General features: G+C 36.9%; 2 protein-coding genes across 5 annotated transcripts in view; both read right to left on the bottom strand.

Annotated features, from left to right (window-relative positions):
* lamb2l (laminin, beta 2-like) overlaps nt 1–18,315 on the bottom strand; it is a 43,186-nt gene extending 24,871 nt beyond the window's left edge. Inside the window, exons 1-2 of one of the 2 annotated variants that reach the window (XM_058763270.1) lie at nt 18,222–18,315; nt 10,633–10,708 (exon numbers count right to left, since the gene is read on the bottom strand). In XM_058763270.1, coding sequence (XP_058619253.1) covers nt 10,633–10,669 — 37 coding nt within the window. In that variant the 5' untranslated portion in view covers nt 10,670–10,708; nt 18,222–18,315. Of the gene's footprint in view, nt 1–10,632; nt 10,709–11,901; nt 11,985–18,221 lie in introns of those variants that run through there. The other variant, XM_058763271.1, reaches the window with a different exon arrangement.
* Nucleotides 18,316–19,906: 1,591 nt separating this feature from the next.
* si:rp71-17i16.6 (uncharacterized protein LOC100148415 homolog) lies at nt 19,907–23,340 on the bottom strand. 3 transcript variants are annotated; one of them, XM_058763277.1, is made up of 5 exons: nt 23,200–23,339; nt 22,933–23,059; nt 22,750–22,847; nt 20,580–20,665; nt 19,907–20,469 (listed from the first exon to the last, which is right to left on the bottom strand). In XM_058763277.1, the coding sequence occupies exons 2-5, from the start codon at nt 23,010–23,012 to the stop codon at nt 20,299–20,301; spliced, it is 435 nt and encodes a 144-aa protein (XP_058619260.1). In that variant the 5' UTR covers nt 23,013–23,059; nt 23,200–23,339; the 3' UTR covers nt 19,907–20,298. The 3 variants fall into 3 exon arrangements, with proteins under 3 accessions (XP_058619260.1, XP_058619259.1, XP_058619258.1); XM_058763276.1 differs by having other exon boundaries at nt 19,908–20,469; nt 20,565–20,665; nt 22,933–23,013; nt 23,200–23,340; XM_058763275.1 differs by having other exon boundaries at nt 19,908–20,469; nt 20,565–20,665.
* Nucleotides 23,341–23,843: the final 503 nt, after the last annotated feature.

Raw genomic sequence — 23,843 nt, 5'->3', positions numbered from 1 at the left:
GGAGAATGGCAATAATCACGTGACTGCACATCTCAGTGTGTTTGACCTCTTTATCATTTCTTTATCATTACAACAGTCTCGGCAGTCAGGGGCTAGGAGCCTTTTGGAAAACCAATGTCTGGTCAATCTTTGGGCCCCTCGGTGCAAACTTTTTTAACACAGCGCTGTCTCTGAATAATAATGCTATCATCTCAAAACAGAATAATGAGAGAAATTATTTGAATAAATTTACAGGAATGTACCATTTGACTTTAAAAATAAAATACTATAAAAAAAATACAAATACACAGTATATGAAGTCATCCAATTAATTTATATAGTGCTTTTTACAACACACATTGCTCGAAAGCAGCTTTACAGAAAATCATGATGTTAGTGTTTATAATATCTTAATATCCTCATTATAGTTACATTTAGCAGATTAGAGCTGGGCGGTAATATTGTTTAAACTTTTTTGACAAAACAAGCTGGAGATAATATAGTTTAGATTTTGCAATGATATAAATAATCATGCGACTGAGATTGGCTGTATTACTTTATGTGTACTGTATGTATAGTTTTATTAGGTAATGTTTTATTTATCCGTTTAATATATCGCTGGGCATATAATCAGTAATCATTCAAATTACCCAACATTTTTCTTTGCACAAGAGTGCAGATAAGCCTACAAAGTTCATTACAATATCGAAACCTGGCCCCTTCTCAGTTAAAAAAAAACTGAAAACAAGCATTTGATTTTTTTGATTTGATTGCGTCAAGGTGCTAAACAGTGTGTGAGGGCATTGAAAGGCTTTATGGTTAACTCACGTACTGTAAAATTCCACATAATGAAGGAATAAAGGTCCTGATCTTTGAATGTGTGTCCGCACACATCCGACTCTCCCTGGGTAAACAGTTGTGCTATATGTATGCTAAACATCTGAAAACCATCAGGACTCGATACAATTTTAATATTAAAAAAATTATATAAAATGTTTAATAAAATGAAACATACACTATAATTTTTAAATACATTTCTCTACAGGTCTAGCATAAGCTCTGATAGCATAACCAATGGAGTTTACAATTACATCTCTCAAGGGAATGTTGACCTCTATGTGTGTTTGTTTATTATATTTGTAAGAGTGAGAGCTGGGGATTCCCATGAAAAAAAAAAAAAAAAAAAAATCCACAAATACCTTTCATTCACAATATCGCTAGTTTTCTAAGTTGATGGGGGTATTTCAAAGGCAATCTGTTGAGAGTTCAGGTTGCTAATTACAGGACAGGCGTCTGAGGAACTTTCATAAGCACAGAGTGCACTTCAGTCTTTACAGGCCACACACACCAGAAAATACCATTTCTCCACAAAGAGTTTTATTCCTTATAAGAACTGACGCTGCTGCATCCCTCACAACAGATTCCCTGAGGTAAAGGATGCATTTAACACTTTTTCTTCATGACTTCTCATGTTCTGACTAGCAAGGGCGAAAACGTGACTTTAAGAGTGTGTGTTTGTGGATTTGAGTGGTAGGCAAGAATAGGTTTTGACTGTTTTGCCATAGTCTGTCATTGAGCCTCCACACATTCTTTTTCTCCTTCAAAGTGTCAACACAAATGTGGAAAAGACTGATAGAGGGAAAGAGAAATAAATAGGCATCACCTAGAGAAAAATGGATGATATTTGTACATGCAGTGTATTATTCCCTCTTAAATATTTCAGTAGACTAATTAACTACAATTAATTTACCACTGGCTCTTGTCTCTTTAGTGATTTAACATGAGATATAAATCATTTTGGGTAATCTAATGGGCAGTCTTTGTTCTCGATCTATTATTTGTTCCAGAGCATACAGCTTTGGCTAAGGGTAAAATCTCATCACATTATATTTTATATAAGTTTAATGCTGTATATCAGAGCGCTGCCTTTGTACTTTTGACGGAACTGCCTAGAAACTTTTATGATGGCTGTTGTTCTTAATTAAATATTATTATTCAATAAATTATATTTTATATAAATAATAGTAGTATTTCATATTAGTATTTAGCATTGAGAAATGGTGTATGTTGGTGATGATGATTAGTTACATTATTCCACCATTAGATGGTGACAAGAGACTGTTTATATGAGTGAGTCAGCAGTAAAGATGTTTATATTGAAAGAGACTGAAACAGGGTTCTAAACAACAAGGAAGTTAGTTTTCCTTTCAACAACACTTTGTAAGATGAGCCAACAAATGCACCAAGCAGCGGAAATCACCCTTAACAGATGAAAGGACAGTATGACAAAGACATCGCTTTCCTCAGTGGACATTCAAACTAGGGATGCTCCGATCAGGATTTTTGCCTCGATACAGAGTACCGATTTCTTGTCATGGTGATTGGCCGATACCGATGCTGATTCTGATGCTTCAAGCTTTATACAACATATGTAATAATGTTATATAAATAATCACAAAACTTATTCCTTATACAGTGAACATTTTAATATTGATTTAAAATGGTGTTTATGCATAACAAATGCTATATCCTCTAGTATTTTTATCTAAAGCTAAACACGCTTTATTCAACCATGCCCTTTCTCTCTCTCTCTCTCTCTCTCTCTGGACGCGCGCCGGCGCCAAGTTTAAGAGCTGCGATGACGCGGTTATTCTAATAACAACAGAAACATGATGAGCAGCAAAAAATTATAGATTACTTTCACTAAAACACAGCAGAAAACAACAATGCTGCAAATATAGTTATTTTTCTTTCTATCTATATTTATTAACTCACAAAAGACTATTTTTAGCCAAGCAGCGTGGAGAGCCACTTCAGAAACGTGCCGCGCCGTGGCTAGTATAAACACAAGCACTGACTGCGGCTGCGATCGGCTCCGGTTCCAGTGGAACGCGTGCAGTGATGCGCAGATCAGCTCTAACATCACTGAATCTGCTGTTAAAAACTGAAATATCCATTCAATCATCATGCAAAACATACACAACAAATAACAAATTTTTAATTGTTTCTCAAAACATTTTCACACCGGCAACGACATGACTGCACCGCCAAATTATTTATGTCCCCACGCATCATGTACATTCTCACGCACTGACATCATCAAATTGCGATCGGTACGTGAGATCGGCCAAATGTATGAGTACCGATCCGAGTCATAAAATGTGATTATCGGCCGATACCGATCTCCGGCTGATCGATCGGAGTATCCCTAATTCAAACTAATATTTTATTGTGAATATGAGATTGAACTGAATGAATTCTGTATCACAACACAACACACAGCTTTTAATACATACTATAAGCTTTTAATGAAGCAACTCAGCGTTCCTTCGTTACTAATTCTAAAGTGACATTTTCGAATTAGTAATGGGGGCTTGGGCTCAGCTGTTAAACTGACAAACCGAGATTTGAATCTGTGGCAGAAGGAATTAGTTCTGCACAAAAGAGGGTTTTAAAGACACTTCGTTGTTGTCTCTTTTTTATTTACACACTTGTACAATCGAACTGCTGTATAAACGCAATATTGCACTCATAGCTGTGGAATATGGCTGTATATATCGCACTGCTACTTGTGTGATATTGCTCATTTATTTATGCACAAATATTTAATATATGATTTATATTTATAATAAGTAAATAAACAAACAAATAAATAAATGCCAGAATAGAACTTGTTATAAACAAGATCACAAACAAAAATCTTTTATGTTGAGGGAGGCACATGGCACCTTGCCCCTGCATTCTTTAACACACCCACAAACTACATAAGCTACCGCACACCCTCTTACCTACATGCCACATTTACAACACAGACAGATACAAGCTAAACATCTGGCTGAAGACACAACAACAATGTCTCCAGTTCCAGAGGCAGATGAACATCTGCAAAGCAACGACAGTACAGGAATGCCAAGCCAGGAAAATGTCATTCATTAAGAGAAAAATTCCAGGTGTAAAAGTATCTCACACTGGTCTTACAAAATGCCCATCTGTAGCTAAGGAATGGCATTCTACAAACATTCGACAACAAGCTGCCACATGTGCTGAACTGCATGTCATAAGGAAGCTGAGACCTCCGCAGAAGAGACTAATGTGTCTCCAAACAATCTGACTATGCTTATTACTTATACAAGCTTTAAGACTAGGGATGCATGACAAATTAGTGCTGTTTCAGTTTTGGACCATATTAGAGATTTTTTAACTTACAATTATTCGTCAGTATTAGATATTTACTTGTGCTCAATATGAATATGCATTTTCCATACTGTATATTATAATTATATGATGCCTAAATTAATAAGTGGACTTATGCATTGTATTTCAGGAATAAAAGGTGGTCTAGTACAGACAATACACTCTCAAACCCTGAAATGGAATGTGAAAAAAATCAGATAGTGAACCTGCAGGTACAGACAAAGCAAGGCAGCTATTGTTGTTTAAATCAAACAATCACAATTGAAAACTTGACAGATCATAACTAGATTATTCCCCTATATCCAGATCGAACTGATATAAAGCAGGCTTAAGCAATGCACCCTAAACCTGGCAGACCTATAGATGAAGTCTATATGCAGTTTATTCCAAAATAGGCCAGAGTTCACAAAGTACACGTGCTGTAAGACACATAGAGACATTCCATTACAATGGAACATGCTCACACACCTTGATCATATTCCTTGTACAATCATTAACACACAGTCTCACTGACCTACATCAAGTACAGAGAGTAAAATCGGCACAGAGCCCACAATTTGATTATGTGCCACAAGAAAATACTGTAAAACACAAGTCCATGTTATCTGTGATGATTAGCATTTGAATTCCTGGGAAGCAGTGGATAAGCATGTTCTTTTTATACTGGCCTGTGACATGCCATCCAGATTACAAATTAAAATGTGATTCTCAAAAAAAAAAAAAAACTGTGATTGGTTGTTACACCAATTTTTTTTGTGATATAATGATGATATTAGGTCCATACCTGTCAACACTCCCGTTTTTCAGGAGTCTCCCATATTTCACACCCATCTACCACCCCCTCCCATTTTGTTATTTCTCCTGGCAAACTCCTGTAATTTGTATGGCCCAAACCCCAAGGTTGCCAGATCTTGTATGAAATGCATCCTACTCGCACAATCAACACATCATACAAATTTCAACCCATTTGTGGCCACAACCAGGCAACCTACAACCAGGGGCGTGGGAAGTGGGGGTGCTGAGGGTGCTGCAGCACCCCCTGTTTTTTTCTGTGGGCAACTGCTTAATTGTTGGGAATATAAAAAAAAAAAAATCGGAGTGTCTATTTAAGTGCAAATAGCCATGTTGTTGGAAGAGGCTATTTACACTAACTCCACCCACAAACGTATGATTGGGACAGTCAAATTTGCAAAAGACGGTTGTCAATTGTCAGGTTCAGTGGTGCAGATGGTAAAGCGCGTGCTACAGTTCTTTTGACACGATTGACAGGGGTTCGAATCTGCCTTTTGGCTAACTTTTTTTCTCCCTTTTTAAATTTCAGATCACATCAGAAAAGCATTTATTTTTTAATAAAAATGAAGGAAATAATCAAAAAGTTGAACATAAAATATCGGGTAGGATTAGGATAGATGTATGGAGAGCTTTTGTCCCAATAAGGTGGCATCCATTTAATAATTTGAAATAAACTTAAAAAATTACACTCAATAAGTTATTGCATACTATTTTATAATGTATTACAATGCAGAAGTGCAGATAATTGCCACTATTTGCAATAAGTAATGTTTTTCTCTAATAATGTTTTTCGCCACAATTAATCATACCCTTTTATTCAATATTTGCAATAAGTAATTAGCAGGATCCTGCTATATTAACATAGAATAAATAGAATCTAAAGCTGTTGGCACTGTGTAACTAGCATATAACTAAAGAATACTGCTATTTTCACAGTGTAAATAGCCTCTATCGCAACGCAACACCCCCAACAGTACCCCCAACCTAAAACATCTTCCCACGCCCCTGCCTACAACTCAGCTGAGCTGTTGATATCTGCGTATGTAGTAGCGCAAAACTATTTTAATTATGTCCTTACTTTCAGGGCCTTGAACGTGGTAATTACATTGCTGTCTACAGAGGGTCAGAAAGCTCTCGGATTTCATCAAAAATATCATAATTTGAGTTCCCGAAGATGAAACTTAAAGGTATTACAGGTTTGGAACGACATGAGGGTGAGTAATTAAAGGGATCCTATTGTGCTTTTTCACTTTTTGAATTTTAGTCAGTGTGTACGGTGTATGTTTGTACATAAAAAAGATCTACAAAGTCACAAATCTAAAAGTCGACTCCAAAGGGAGATATTTCGTTTTTAACGAACGGCTCGTTTGGACTACAGACTTTTTTTTCCGGATGTTGTGATATCACAAAGCGGCCCATTAGAATTCAAATAAATCCCACCTACGGAAATTTGAATGGTTGGGGGGTGATGAGGGTCGTGGTTAGAATGCTTAGAATGCTTCATACAAGACAACGACAACAATGAAGAAGTGCTGCTGTATTGTCAAGTTTTCACCATGTTTTCTCACCCCCGTGCCCAAACGTCTTTTTCCTCCCTAAAGCGGATGATGTCAGGAAACAGTGGTTGCAATTTATTTTTAACTCTGTTCCTGAGCATTATAACCCCAATTTGGTACTGTGTGCTGCGCATTTTACTGAGGAAAGCTTCCACACCATGAGGGAATACAGTGCTGGTTTCGCCAAAAAGCTTTTGCTGAAAGGAGGAGCAGTTCCCACTTAAATTGCTGACAGTACAGTACTGGACAATGATATAATCTGCAGAATTTACACTTCAATTATGAGACTATGGTATAAATACCCTAGCCCGGCCCGTGTCCGACAGCTTATCAGAATTTTCGGCCCGAGTCCGTCTTTTTTCCCCTTCTCCCAAAACAGTTTATACTACTGTTTCAGCTATTAAAATAGTTCAGTTTTGTATGAAATGGCAAAGTGATTGTATTTTGTTTCGTTATTTTATTAAGTTAATTTAGAAAAACGTTTGGAGCATTTTTATTTTTATTTGTTAAATGAGTTTTTGTTTTTTAAAGTAACGACCAAGCGGCCAGCGGCAGACAGTGAACTAGATCATAGCCTATGTTTGATAAATTTAGCCTTCTTAAATCATCACGACTTGTATAAAATTAAATCTATAGTTATAAAACAGCTCCACAATGTTAGTTTAAACGCTTAACCTAGATAAATGTGCACTGAACCATATCCAGTCATTTGTGCGGCGAGAGTGGAAGCTGAAGTGCACTTTACAGGATATGGAGGCGCCAGAGCGATCACCTGCATTGGAAACATTTCAAAATATGCTGTTATTTTTGCTCATAAAGTTAAGAGTAATAGGCTATATTGTTCGGAACTGTAAAGGGTCTACTTTTATTTGTGTGCACTGCACTCACAATATCAACAAAACATGCTTTTATAAAATAAAGAAAAATTTATAGGCGCAGGCAGAGTGCTTCTTAAAAAAATGAAACACAGCGCCTCACTGCCTCACTGACTTGACAAATATAGTATCTATAGAAAGCTTTGAATTACTACTTTAAAAGGAAATTATTCAAATCGAAAACAAAAACCTTCATCAAACCTGGAACTAATCGAGCCCTTTGTGCCAGGATGGGGAGAAAGGTATTGTAATAATGTAAATTATGTGAAAATAATGCATTTTTCGAACCACCAAGCATGAGAGCATGTTCTAGTACACCCCCAAAACAAAATCAAGACTTTGTAAAAGAGCATAATAGGACCCCTTTAATGACAGAATTTTCATTTTTGGGTGAACTATCCCTTTAAGTAGACTCCACAGGTAAACAATAAGACTCAACTGGAGGCTTGTTTAACACTCCTTCATTGATCCCCACTTTCCAGCCACTACTTAAAATGTCTTTTAAAAAGCCACGTATGGAAATCACACACCTGAGACTGTAATCGTTCCCAAAACATTCTTCTCATGCTCTAAATTCTGGCTGAACCTTTAACACAGCTTTCTGAGTCAAAAGGTAAAGAAATGCAGATAATATCTTCATATCACACATATTCCAGGTGAAAAGAACATGAGAAGGACTTGGCTAATGCTTACAATTCAAAAGACCAGGAAAGGAACTCAAGACCTCAAGTGCATACTTCACTATATTAGCCTAAAACAGTATGTGAAAAGAGTTGTATGTCTGAATAAATAGTATTTATGTAGTACAAATGTAGCAAGTCCAGATTACATTCAGACTACATAGAATACCTGTTTTAACAGTTGCAAAGTTCGTTCGCTCAGCACCTACTCAGACAGAATGAAATTTTGGACGCAGCTCAAAACTTAATTTTGGGTCATCTAAGGCACAGCCACACCATATTTTGGAGTGCTGCTCACATGGCTATGGCTCCAACTATAGCAGCATAATTTTACTGTTCAGAACAGCCTCACATTGGGAGCGGACCTACAGTATGATGTCTAAACATGCCATCTGGGTAGGCAGCTCACTAGGGTTTGGAACAGTGCCAATATTGCAGTGTTTTTCCATTTTCCATCCATTCCAATCTAAGTCATTTAATCTTTTAAGTGAAGTACTTTCAACAAGGAATATACATTTAGTCATTTAGCTAAATAACTGATGATTGAGCATTTAAGGATCCTGATAAAATAATAAATGCACTGATAATTGCGCTGTGCTACAATGCGAATAATGGGCCAAACTAAGCGTGTTGATCCCCCTCTCCCTCACATGTCAAAACTAATGGCCATCCTCAGCACTGCTCTCATTCCATTCTCAGTCAAGCACCCTCGCTAATGAAATTCTGCTCCCCACTCTTATTCTCCACTTCTCTACCTCTTGTTCAGTTTTTTCTCCCTCTTTTGATTCAATGCATATATTAGAGAGTGAAAGAGACTGGATTTAAATGTGCATCCTCTGCATGAACACCAGGTCTACGTGTCAGAAGCATGTGTTAAAACTGTTAGCCCATCAAATTAGAGCTAAAAAGCACTCAAGCACCTCACTTAACTATTAAAACATCTATCACCTGGTTCCCAGGGGTGCAATGTGCAGCAGGCAAACAGCAATGAATGAATAATCAGTCTAATTATATAAGTCTAATTACAGTATATATGAGTCTAATTAACCTAAAAGGAAGCATGTTTGCATTAAATGAATGCCAATAATTTAAGTTAATTATAGCACAGAACTATTTCAGTACATTTAGCACTGAACTGCAGAAGCTTTATAGATACTCCTTCAGCATTTTTGAACTGTTTTTGCGTTTAAAAACGTGAGATCCAGGGCAGTGAAATTAAAACACAAGGTCTATAGATGCATTTAAATATTTAACTATTTTTAACTGGTAGGTCGCATTTTCAGAACACTGTGTCATTCGTTAGCAGCTGCAAAAGATGCAAGCACAATGGTCAAACATGCCGTCTAGTGCATATTTACCTAGAAAAACATAACAGAATGTGTTTTTGTCTTTAAAAATGAGAAGCAGGGCAGTGAATTAAACCATGCAAGGCCTATAGAGGTGTTAAAAGTTTAACTGTTTATTTCAGTGCTGCATTTTTAAAATGTGCAGCGAAACCCTGTTGAAAAAACAGCATATGCTGTTAGGTAGGTTTTGAAGCATGGATGCTGGTTTGAGCTGGTTTATGCTGGTCATGTGCTGGTCCTAAACTGGTCCTGACCAGCTTAGGACCAGCACATGACCAGCTAAGGAGGGCAGTGCAATGAAAAAAAAAAATCAAAGGAAAAATTTTAACTTAGTGTTGCTTGTTTTAGAACGTTTAGAACTGAAGAACTTCAGCGGTTAACTGGTGTGTAATGCGCAAGTGAGTACAACATTCAAACACAAATGTCTAGCATGTAGCAGTACAATGCAATGAAAACAAAAACGCAAAAGCCTCCATGCTTATTTTAAGAGCAGCATGTCATGCAAGACAGTAAAACAATTCAAAAGCATCTGCCTGTTTACATAGAAAAAAGTAAATGCAGTGCAGTGGAATGGAATGCAAAAACGTTCTGTGTGAACGGCACCTAATACTAAACACTAAAGCAGCACAACTAATTAGGAATTCACTCTCATGTGTATGTTTGCATGATGTTTAGGGTGGTCATTAAAGATTTGTGATCTCTCAGTGTTGTGCAAACATCGAACTTTTCCTTGTCTTGTTTAGCAGAGTTCGCCGCAGGTGTACGGTTTCCTCTCCATAATACATATACCTTTCATTTTGAAACACAAAGGACACAAGGACAAGCAAACACAATGCCCCTGATTACTTCTCTTCAGAGAGAGAGAAAGGCCAGGCACTGATGCTATAGGAGAGAGAGGGGTAACGGGTTGGTTATGTTTTCGTTTGCTTAAGTCTAGATTGTTTTGTGTTGAAAAGGGCTCTCGTGGGAGCTACTGTGAAAGACCTCCTGGGTGGGGGGCTGTGCGTTTGAACTTCACTTTGTTTAAGAGGTTTATCCCCGCTCACCTCACTGGAGAGTCAGATTTTGATAATCACATGGGATTGCCTGTGTTGTCATCAGTCATTTTATGATCCCACCTTAAGCTTTTTATCTGACATCTGGAAGGTAAAGGTATGACCACCAAACTCTAGTATATGCAGAAATCTGTTCAATTTAACATGCAACTTACCCAGAAGGAGAACACTGAAATATCTGGCCATCACCATGGGCTATCAAACAATCATGGGCAGCTGATTTCCAGGAGCCTGAAATGCAAAGAAAAATAAGAAAAAAGTAAAAGATTAAAGTGGCTCAGCTCACAACCAAAATGTAGTATCAGGTGCTAAAGTCATTCATATAGTGCATTCACAGGACATTTTATATGATTCATAATTCTTTAAATTGCTTTTTACATTAACTGAACTTAAAACAACAGCATCTAATTAATTATTAACAGCAATTAATTATTAACATTGATCATCAATATTAAACGTATTAATATATTAAAGCAATCTAAGTTATAAAAACATATGCTCAAAATGTAATGGTCACTTGTGATGCTGAACTGACTGAGGCTAAGCACACACCTGTCAAATATAGTAAAAAATCTACATGAAAATAAACTAACTAATAAAAACAATTAAATTAGCACATTACTTTCACACATTACCTTAAAAAATATATTAGTGCACTATAGTATATAACATGCAGTGCAATTTAACTAGGCATTTCACCAAATCAATATTGCACATTTAAGGTGAGAGTGAAGCCAGCTTTTGTCTGGTGGGAGCATGAGTGTGATCTGAAGAGAGGAGCGACGGGCCCCTGGCTGCAGGCTCTTCAGTGTGCGGGTGAGAGGAGTGACAGGTCAGCTCCACCACACAATACAACAGCCTCCGTTTCCCACACAGATTCCACTCCATAATTCACTGCCACAAAATCCTCTCAGACTCACTCAACTACTATAGTGAACAAATTGTTTCACTGGTATCAGCAAATACATCCAAAGCACAGAGCCACAAAAATAACTTAAAGCCTGATATAAGAAGTGCAGAAGTAATTTACTTTTTTTTTTTTTGTAAAATTGATTATGAAACAATGTGAAAACATTTAAACTCCTTACATACTCAGAAATGAAAGAATTTACTGTCATACAAGACATTAAATGAAAAATCACAGTCCTTAAAATCAAATCTAGACCATCATAGCACATTATGATGCCTCCCAGATAAAGAGCACAACATGACTGTCAAATCAAAGAGGAAGGACAAAAGACACAGATAAAGGGAATAACAGGATGAAGACAGGATTTACAGACCCAAAACTGGCAAGGCAACAGATAATACCAGCATGACCTACACATCACCTGCATCTGAACAGACCAACCAAAGCACAGCAGAGTCTCCGATTCTTTATCTAAATCCTTATATATAAAATACAAGAAACATATAGTACTCACGCAAGCTCATAAGTTGGTAAATATCCTCTTGACAGGGATTTCTCAGAAAAGCTCCCTTGGAGGGACAAAAAGGCTGAGGCTGGTTGTGTGTGTAAAAAAAAAAGTGTGAGTGTGTAAAGTTAAGCACAAAAAAAAAAAAAAACTTTACAGGCACAACTGGCCTTTCCGGACAAAAACAGAAGGACCTGCTTAAGCCAATCAGAGTGGATGGAAAACGGTTCCCCCGCCTTCAGCGCAGCAATGGGGTGAATGGAGAGCGATTCTTATTCAAATGCAGCTGTCACTCTGAAAGCCACTGTGTGAAAGGGGGAGCCGGTCTCCAGGCTGACGGAATGCACTGAACCATTCTTTAAGGGAGCGTTGAGCTGGTTAAGGGGTACAGAGGGGAGGGCAGTGATGCTTTGGCTTTCTCTGACCACACACACCTTCTTCCCTTCCAATACAACTCTGAACAGAAGGAAAAACTTGAAAGAGATACTGAGCTGATCTGAAGATTTTGGTGCCAGGAAACATAAAAACACAATATTTCCCTAGAGGAGTTATGTATTTCTTAAAATGTACTTCCTATTTTGATGCAGTCATCCATGATGAACATTCCTGAACACTATCAGCATTTTCATTTTATCACCAATAGCATTAGTTATTTACTGAACATATCTAAGACTGAAGTGCACACTGAGGACTCAACAAAAAAGATTTGTTCTGTTGGTCATTTTGGACCAAAAAATATAATAAAACAAACAACATAAAAAATGCAATCAATAAATCAATCAATCACTCACTCAATCAAAAAACTTTTATTTATTTAATATAAATAATTTTGCTGGTCCATTTGAACCGCTAGCAATTGTTTTTTCACTTTTGATGAGATAAATAAGATCTCTTTTTCTTCTTGTGCCTGACCATAAAAAATTATAATAATAAAAAAGTTCTGTAACACACTTTTGTTGTAAAGCAATGGCATGCCTTGCAAAACTGATTTGTTTGATGCTTCAAGACTATCAATTTTGTCAAAACTTTGCCTGTCAGTCAGCTAGATAGCGTTATCTTGTTAACATATTTAAATCAGAGTTTAAACAGAGTTCAATACGTTTACATTAGAACTAACAAAGATGAAATATTACAGAGATCAATATTAATGTGTAACATATTAAAGTACTCCTTACACCCTTAATAAAGAGACTAAACTGACGTTGGTCTTCAGTGTTCAATAGGCTGCCAGGATATCAGAGACAGAATCTTACTCATGCACAGCACACACAGCTGTTAAGACAGTAGCTTAATAGCTTTATCTGCAAACATCAGCCATTCCAAAGGCCAACCTGACCACATGAAGACAAACACTACTAATTTATACTCACAATACGGATAGTGACTCATGAACAAGTGCATATGGGTGTGAAATGTGGTAAACCATCTACTCCCTAAGACAGTTGCTTTGTTATGATGGTTATCACTGGTAACTTATTGAAACGTAAGAAAAATGAGTTAATTTATTCACTCACTCACTCACTTAGTAGTGAAGTAAATGATTCAAAGCCAGCATTACCTGAATGAACTGAAGTATTTGACTCATCTTCTCAGTCCTTATCAGAAAATGTATAGACAGATATATGCTGCTGAGGGCTCTTCTGTCAGATAAAAGCCCTCAGCCAATGTGAGACATCTGCTCTGAACAAGGCAGGTATAACATACAATACTTCTGATATCTCAGTCTATCAGTCACTGGTGGGTTTCAGAAAAATATTTCCTGGAAATAGAGACATCATATAAACCAACCACACAAAACTGAGGTGGAGTGACAACAGAACTTAATCAATTACTAAGAAAACACTGAAACTGAGTGTAACTACTTGGCTAATTTGACAGAACTGTTTAACAATGTAACATCTAAACCTCATGAGATCCAGCTGAACTGGATCCAGAAGAACTTCCAACAGCCAGCATGAACATACTGTTTACATGACTGCAAGAGACTTCAGAATCAGCCTCGATCAAACTAGCAGACACAGGCATGCTCTCATTGTTGTGTGTAGGGGACAAGAAATCATAGATCTGATTTGACTGCTTTTTTCATTTCATTTCGCTTGCCAAGTCTAGCTGTTTGAAAATATACAGGCATCTAATACAGTTACATATATAATCACTTGGTGTAAGAATGATATTAAATCTTAATTCAGGTCAGGCTCTGTCTTCTGTGCTTGTTTAAAGACCATCTATCACCAAGGTTAATCTCTAACCAACCTGAGTCCTCTCACGTGAGCTCCATCCCTCTGGCTTTTCCGGAGTAAGACCAAACAGTAGCCAAGAGTAAACTTAAAGCCTGTGGTTACTTTCAGATTCGGTCATAGAGCTATTGCACTTCCTAACACTTCCCTTTTCCATTAAACACAAACAAAAACACATTTAAGGTAATCAAGAGTCAATCAATTCCTTAAAAATTTGGTTGATTATGCTTGAATGTCATTGAATGTTATTATGCTAATAAACTGAATGATCACCAAATGTAACATTTCAATGCCTAAAATGAGTCATTTAGGCCAATAAAATGTTACATTTGGAGATTGTACGGGTGGTCAGGAAAACAGAGTTGTTTTTGCTTGAAACGCAGGATATTTATTTTCACATAAACACAATGCAAAAGCTGCTCTTTCTCTTACAATGAAAAAACATGCTGATCTTTGGAAGTTTAGTTACAACTTTACCTGGTGTATGACCTGAAAGGTTGCAGATCCCTGATTTATGAAGAATCACCAATCAGACTGACAGGGTTTGATGTTTGATATGATCGCAACATTGACGTCAGTGTTGGCTGAGTGTAAGAGGGAAACACTGGACAGCTGTGCAAAATATCTAAGATGTGCCAAAGAAGAAGCAGCTTTTCATGACTTTTCGATTTTTGGGTGAACTATCCCTTTAAGTACTGTATGTACGTGTTTTTTTATGTTCATGTTAACAGTTAATAAATAATTATAGATCATTAATAGATCATTAAATAATAATGGATTATGGAAATTCCAGACGACTAATATCCCTAATGTATACAAAGCCATGCCTACATGTAACAGTATAGCAGTATGTTCCTTTCCCCTTGTGCGTGCAGGATGAGGAGAATCCTGAGGAGACACAGTAGTGCATGATCAAAGAACCAATTACATCTTAAAGAATTCCTCATGTTGCACTTGATGATCACCTTTGAACTTCCATAGAATGAAAGATTGAGAAGAAGACCAGGTCTTCCTGAGAGGGTCATTCAAGAATGTTCAGTAGAGTGACGAGTGATGTTCCGGAACTGTACAATTCCCTGCATTCCTCTCAGAATTACTCTCCAGTCTCCACACTGATTTAAACTAGGGTAGTTGATACCAATACAAGTGAAATCCCACCATTCTCAATATTAACATTTCTATAATTGTAACTTGTAATTTGTTAATATTTAATTATTCGTAATTGCAGTTAATCCTATAAAGTCTATGTATCCTATTGAACATGCAAATGTCTATGGCCTCTCAATTATAAACATGATCAAAACTTTGCTATAAACAATCTTCTACATGCTTTCTGTCATCTGACTGATATTTGATACTTTTTAGCAGGTAAAAGGCCTTCTAGCATAATTCTAAAAATGTCTTTCTGCTGCGAAATGCTTTATGACTTTAAATATAAATGTAAGAATAACTTTTACATCATTAGTAATATTTTAAGGTGAACTATACTGGACTATTAGATTTATTTGATTATCCAAACATTTATTTTTATTTTTTTAATCGTGAATGCGAGTATCAAATGTGATACATTTGGCTTTTAAGGATCGCTTATTTATTGTTTATTATTAAGGATCTCTCAACCATCCTTGTATGGCTTTAAACTATATTTTTGACCCAAACTATTTAAAAGTATTTTAAATATCATCTTACTAATGCATATTATTGTGAGATATAAAGTGACAAGTGATATTTATATGCATTTATATGCATAACTAGACTGCTGTTATAAAGATCTCATTGATTTACAATAATCAGAAATTAATCTTTCTGACTATGGTCAGAAAATAGGCCTACTATTCTTTAGGTTCTGCATATATTTTCCAATTCTTATGTTTTACATGCATGCGGAATTTCAAATTCCATCATCATTAAATCATGTCTGACAGTGAAGAATACATCATCTGACTGATGAGACTGCTCATGTGCTGCTTCAAAAACCCGAAAATCCCAACAATCACAGGACTGACATTTTAAATAAGGCTCCAGAGAGAATGAATGGCCAGCGGAGCTATCATGAGACACAGATACATAGAATATATTTTGACAGCTTTTCCTGCAGCTGTGAGTAATTATTGCAGAGGCTTCAGACGTAATCTAGCATTTCCAAAACACGGGTTTAAACTAATCTCAAGAGTATCTGTGTTTTGGAAGGAAGATTTGCAGGTGGGATTGCAGTCTAGTAGGTCAACTAGGTCTATAAAACCTGGAGAAACTATCCATTAACGTTCACATTCATTCATTGATCAACTGATGTAGTATCCAACATCTAATAGCTAACAAGGGCTGAAGAACCTGAAGCCCTCTTAGAGGTTTAAGACTCGTGGAACTCTTTAAACTTCACTGTCACACACAGCAATGAGGCTAAAGGTCAAAAGAGAGCCGATTAAAGCTATACTCAGAAAAACAGATCATTTCCCATGCTTTATGACTCTAGCTGTGCCTCAAGTTGCCCTGTGTGTGACTGTCAGCTTACACACCTTAAGATTCATTAAAACATGTATGTTTATATAGATTAAGGCATTAATTCAACAAACTATTTGTCTGTCCAAGCAATTCTGTAATCACCTTTTTGATGACTCTGACAAAAGCAATGTGAAACACTTCTACAAAGTGTGCTGCAACAGAGGAAAAGCATTCAGATCGCTGGGAATAGGAGCGTGTAAACAATCAGTCTTTATTGTTACAGACCAAACCACTTCAGGGTCAATGCCATGCTGATGTGACTGGACAAAACAACTGTCAGTCTCAGTAGTTTCTAAACATTAAGAATGATTACGAAAGAATCACATTGTTGACATCATTATGTGACATCACACTCATTAACTCCAATTATACCGCAGACTTCACAAGCAGATGACAGCTGTCAGATGACACATGACAAGCACATTCTGTAAAAAGACTGAATAGAACACTAGGAAAGTTAAAAATGAAATAAATATGTTAATTCTGTCATAATTTCCAAACTTGCAGAATACAAAAGAAGAAATTTTGATAAGTTGTGGTAACAAAACTGTTTTGGTGTCCACTGACCTCCAATATAATGACAAAAAAAAAAAAAAAAAACGCAGACATTTCTCAAAACATCTTTTTCTATGTTCCACAGAAGAATCAAATGACATGAGGATGAGCAAATGATGATAGCTATCTCATCTCCATTGAGCTGTTCTTGCATTCAGAAGAAAGTGTGGAGGAAATGTTTGGGAACATGGAAGGTCTCTGAATGTGATAAGCTGAAGAATACACACTTATCTCAATAGTGCAAGGACAGAATTCAGTTCACAGTTTAACCCTAACATTCTGTTCAGTGTTTGAGACTCCAAGGCCAATTTAATATAATCAATTACATACTTAATGTTTTGTTATTTTAAATCTTATGACAACCAATAAAAAAAGTAATTTCACTGCTTACATGCAAATGCATTACTTATGTTTGGGGTCTCAGAGACACCAGATATTTATGATTAAATGCTTTATAGTTAGTATATTGTAATTTATGAGTGTAGCTAAAGTACACATACTTTAATTTAAAAGTTTAATGTATTTTTATTGCATCTTTATGCAATGTGTTTTTGAAAATGTCAAGAGAACACGAAGGTCTGGTCGTTTTATTTTTTATTGCCACTGTAATTAAACTGATCCTGATGACAGATCTCCATCCACAGTCCCACATGACAAATGATTTGCCACTCTTTATCTATCGGAGTTTGCTTTTTTCAATCCAAGGGAAAGCGTTTTCATAACGAGTTTGCGCACTTCAGGCATAGAAAGATGAAAAATATTACGACCCTCAGTGTCTTTTATAACAACTAATCAGTCGGTATGGTAAACACTAGTTCCATCTCTCACACAACATAATTGTATTAGTAAAACCAAAGGAACAACAGAAAATGTGCAGCATTGCACTTGAAATAAGAAGTTCATGGCAGCCCAGTTTCCAAAGTCGCTACTTACTAAATTGCGACCGTTAATCCTTTTAAAATAAGATCACAACCAATAAAAGTGCAAGTAAATGAACCAAAGTACAAAGTTAGACAGCCGAGATTTAACTCTTACCTGTGAGTTGACTCTCATAAGCGGCCGCGCTCCTCTCACGAGCTGCGCGTTCACCTGTTCACATGCACAGTTCACTTGTGAAGGAGGAGTCCACGCGGTTTTTCCTTCTCGCACTGTATTATAAACAGGTAAGTGTGTTTGTATGGCGACGTCATGGCTTGTGTTTTTAAATAGTCACCAAATGACCAGATTTGAGAAAGTATATGCCCTGTATATGTCTGTAACTTGAGAGTGGCGTGTGAGTTTCTTAAATAAGGAGGCAAAGTATCGTCTGCGTTTGTCGCTTTGTAGTCAATTGCTTAGTTTTATTTAAAACTTAAACGGCTTCCAGATACACTAATAATCAACAAGAAAACGATATTTGTGTCTTACAGCTAAACTGCACCACTTAAAGTCTTGTCTAGTTTGTGCGTTTTTACAAAATGTACTAAATCCTGCAACTCTATGGCAGGTACTGAGATGAACCGTCCGCTTAAATTAAACGACGTAGCCTATTTATTTGCTAAAACCCGGACCACTCTTTAATCATTTCATGTTTTATATCATTTCAAGTTCTTTTCAGTTCGTAAATGACCAAAAGTGATAATGGCCAATTGAGTGAGTTGTTTCATTTGTAATTGGTCCATCAATTTTCACAAGCTTAAGGCATCCAGGCTTGTTTGCAATAGATTTGACATATGACCCTGACCACAAAATCAGTCATAACGGTTATTTAAAAATAAATAAATAAATAAATTGAGATGTATACATCATCTTAAAGCTGAATAAATAAGCTTTCCATTATGTATGGTTTGTTAGAATAAGACACTATTTGGGTGAGATACAACTATTTGAAAATCTGGAATCTGAGGGTGCAAAAATATCAAAATATTGAGAAAATAGTCTTTAAAGTCGTCCAAATGAAGTCCTTAGCAATGCATATTACTAACCAAAAATTAAGTTTTGATATATTTACTGAAGGAAATTTTCAAAATATCTTTACTTAGTATGACTTTTGGCATAAAAGAAAATCGATAATTTTGACCCATACGATGTATTGTTGGCTATTGCTACAAAAATACCCGTGCTGCTTATGACTGGTTTTGTGCTTGACAGCGTGATCAGCCAATCTCAGTGACCTGGAGGCACTGCCTCCTCTTAACGTGATTTCTCACCTGTAACGGGTATCTCTTTTGCACAGTGACTGTCGCTTTAAAAATGATTTATACATTAATCTCATAGTTTATTTTAATAATCATGTTTTTGTGCTGTAGATTAAGTCTATGTGATTGTATTTCACAAATCTGATTTGGCACATCACTTTTGGCCTCAGTTATAAAAGCGGAGCTTTCCACTCTGTGCTCATTGAAAACCTTCTCATTTGATATGAAACTCATTTAGTTTGTCATTATAATGCATTACATGCAAGAGACATTCACCTAGGCTACATCTTAGATCAGATGTGATGAAAAATGATTAACTAATGCTTCTGTGAAGAGTTGATAAAGCCATTAATGTATGCATACTTAGGATTCAAGCAATACAAATTTAGGGCTTTTTGAAGATATACTTGACTGGCTGAGATAAAATTGTGTATTCAGCCCTTATTGCTATTATAATAATTTACTGGTGGGTTGTGTGTGTGATAGATTCACAAGGAAAAAACAAAGCTACATACACAAAAGAAAATATGGCACAGATGACAATTTATTTTTTAATATTGTGTTGGGTTAGTACAATCTGGATCCTTGAGCAAAAAAAAAAAAACAGAAAACTACTGACCTAGAAAATAAGAATTATTTCAGTAGTGAGACTACAGGCCAAATTTACAATCTGCTGCCTCCTGATGGTATTGAATGGCAAGTACAAATGCCTATCACAGTGCACCACTTTAACTGACTCATTTCTCAAGCCTGTGCAAGTCTTAAATGGGGCAACAGAACAATACAAGTGCTGGAAAAAATGTGTACTTATGTTAGTTTTCCTGTGTCCTAAATGTTTCGCTGATCTGAGACATCCCTGATTTCCACAGTCCCCTTCTGTTGCTGTTTCACCTCTCCATGTACTCATTTTGGTTGATTCTGCTATATGGACAAGATCAGTTCAGTCCATTATTTATCCCATAGTTAAAAAGAGGGTTATGTTTTAGAAGGAGGGCAGAGATGGCCTGGTTACGCTTAGCACAGCGGAACATGTATTTTACTCCTGATAGGTGCATCAGATGATCCTGTTTCTTGAGTGTCTTCCAGTCTGTCACCCTTCTCACAATCTGTAGAAGAAGAGCAAAGTGTTTCATTGCTGATTGTCTCATCATAAAAAATTAATTTTGGTTTTCAGAGTTGACTGAGTTGGATGTAAATGGACCTCATTAGTATTCACCATCGAGGGCTCTTTGTTTGATTCTTGCAGTATCTGTGTAGAGCGTTGTCTCATAGCATCCCATAAGGAAATGGCACTTGTGTGATCTAATAACAGACACTTAAATATCTTAAATAGTTCTTATTCATTTCACACAACTTTTCTCTGATTCCTTTGTTTTCAGTTTTTACAAATGCTAAAACTTTTTCCACATACAGTGGGGAAAAATTATTTGATCCCCTGCTGATTTTGTACGTTTGCCCACTGACAAAGAAATGATCAGTCTATAATTTTAATGGTAGGTTTATTTGAACAGTGAGAGACAGAATAGCAACAAAAAATCCAGAAAAACGCATTTCGAAAAAGTTATAAATTGATTTGCATGTTAATGAGTGAAATAAGTATTTGACCCCTTCGCAAAACATGACTTAGTACTTGGTGGCAAAACCCTTGTTGGCATTCACAGAGGTCAGACGTTTCTTGTAGTTGGTCACCAGGTTTGCACACATCTCAGGAGGGATTTTGTCCCACTCCTCTGTGCAGATCCTCTCCAAGTCATTAAGGTTTCGAGGCTGACGTTTGGCAACTCGAACCTTCAGATCCCTCCACAGATATTCTGTGGGATTAAGGTCTGGAGACTGGCTAGGCCACTCCAGGACCTTAATGTGCTTCTTCTTGAGCCACTCCTTTGTTGCCTTGGCGTGTGTTTTGGGTTACAGTGATGCTGGGATACCCATCCACGACCCATTTTCAATGCCCTGGCTGGCTTCAATGCCCTGGCCCTGATGGTACATGGCCCCGTCCATCGTCCTTTTGATGCGGTGCAGTTGTCCTGTCCCCTTAGCAGAAAAACACCCTCAAAGCATAATGTTTCCACCTCCATGTTTGACGGTGGGGATGGTGTTCTTCGGGACATAGGCTGCATTCCTCCTCCTCCAAACACGGCGAGTTGAGTTGATGCCAAAGAGCTGGATTTTGGTCTCATCTGACCACAAAACTTTCACCCAGTTCTCCTCTGAATCATTGGCAAACTTCAGATGGGCTGTACATGTGCTTTCTTGAGCAGGTGACCTTGCGGGCGCTGCAGGATTTCAGTCCTTCACGGTGTAGTGTGTTACCAATTGTTTTCTTGGTGACTATGGTCCCAGCTGCCTTGAGATCCTCCCGTGTAGTTCTGGGCTGATTCCTCACCATTCTCATGATCATTGAAACTTCACGAGGTGAGATCTTGCATGGAGCCCCAGACCGAGGGAGATTGACAGTTATTTTGTGTTTCTTCCATTTGCGAATAATGTCATCTTCTCACCAAGCTGCTTGGCGATGGTTTTGTAGCCCATTCCAGCCTTGTGTAGGTCTACAATCTTGTCCCTGACATCCTTGGACAGCTCTTTGGTCTTGGCCATGGTGAAGAGTTTGGAATCTGATTGATTGATTGCTTCTGTGGACAGGTGTCTTTTATACAGGTAACAAACTGAGATTACTCCCTTTAAGAGAGTGCTCCTAGTCTCAGCTCCTTACCTGTATAAAAGACACCTGGGAGCCAGAAATCTTGCTGATTGATAGGGGATCAAATACTTATTTGACTCATTAAAATGCAAATCAATTTATAACTTTTTTGAAATGCGTTTTTCTGGATTTTTCTGTTGTTATTCTGTCTCTCACTGTTCAAATAAACCTACCAATAAAATTATAGACTGATCATTTCTTTGTCAGTGGGCAAACATACAAAATCAGATGTTTTATTACCCCACTGTACATGATGCATGTTTCTATGTACACTTCAAAAGTTTGGAGTCAGTAAGATTTTTTTTTTTTTTTATTGCAAGAAATTAATACTTTTATTCAGCAAGGATGTGTAAAATTGAACAAAACTGTCGGTAAAGACATTTCTGAAGAATCATGTGCCATAAAATGTTAACTTTTGTTCAAATGTATAAAAATAGAAAACATTTTAATTTGTAATAATATTTCACAATATTACTCATTTTACTGTATTTTCAACATCTAGACATAATTTATTATGACAAATAAACATAGCCTTGATGATGATGATAAGAGACTTCTTTCAAACACATAAAAAAAATCTTACTGACCTTTTGCAAAGTAAATATGTTTTTGTTCTAAACCAGTAAATATACGCCAAAAATTTATTTCACACATAGTCATCCACCTGTACAAATGAAAAAAATACCTTTCATGTCGTCTTTTAGCTGTGAAAACCAAGAGGGTATTTCCTTTGAACAAGAGGAAGGGCTGAGGAAATACTCTGCGGTTGATTCCCCAAACAAACTGAAAGACAGATAAATCATCTGAAACTGTGTTCCTTCAATTTCTAAATCAAATGAAGGCCCACCATTAGCCAAAAAAAACACACCTGATGAGGTATTGCTTGCATTTTAGATGGCAGTCATCCTCGATCAGTTTATTTTCCAACATCATGTTGTGTTTCGTCATTCTAAAGGAGTTTTGCCAGTACAACAGCGAGCAGAGAGAGGATTTTACTCCAGACAAAAGAAAACAAATACTCAGTACATCCACCTGCCCTCTTTTGTAAAAATCCAGATGCAGAAGAATTCATGGCATAACCCATAATTTTAGCAGGAAAAGTGCAAATACAGCAAACATAGGCATATATTCTTACCTGAATTGATCTGGTATTCATCTGTGACTTTCTTCCTGTACTATTAGAAAGACTGGGAGTGACATGATCCAGCTGACTGACTCCAGTTCAGATTGGCACAGATCTCAGCGGGGCCGTGCCACTCAGTTCAGGCTGCGCAGGTTGGCTGTGACATCCATGGAGATCCTGTAACCCAGGTGACAGAAAGCACCTGATTCCTCTTAGGAATGAGGGCAAATACAGTCCCATCCCTTCTGACAGTTGCCTCTGCTGTCCAGGGACTGTGGGGTAGTATGTGTTGGCTCAGAAGTGATGTGTGCATGTGTGTTTAATGATTGACTCTAGAGCTGCGGGTCCAAACATGTCCTGTTAATCCTAAAGCTGATGAGTGAAAAAAGAGGGGCACTGATGGGACAAAGTGAATTCTGTCCTACTATAACAGAAAGTATATAGAAATGAAATGCTAATGACTTTGGTACACATGTTAAAAATAACATGTTGATACCTGTAAAATCATGGATAACTGTAAAAAATGGTATGCTAGTTGTGACCACATATAGATTTCAGTTGCCTGTCTGTTATAATTTAATGAAACATTGTAAAAGAAAAACTAAAACCTAAGAATGGAAACACCAAAAATAAAGCTGAAATCAGAATGGAAATGA

Source organism: Onychostoma macrolepis, chromosome 23, assembly GCF_012432095.1.
Source record: "Onychostoma macrolepis isolate SWU-2019 chromosome 23, ASM1243209v1, whole genome shotgun sequence".
In the NCBI taxonomy this organism is placed as follows: domain Eukaryota; kingdom Metazoa; phylum Chordata; class Actinopteri; order Cypriniformes; family Cyprinidae; genus Onychostoma; species Onychostoma macrolepis.
This window is presented reverse-complemented; position numbering and strand designations above follow the sequence as displayed.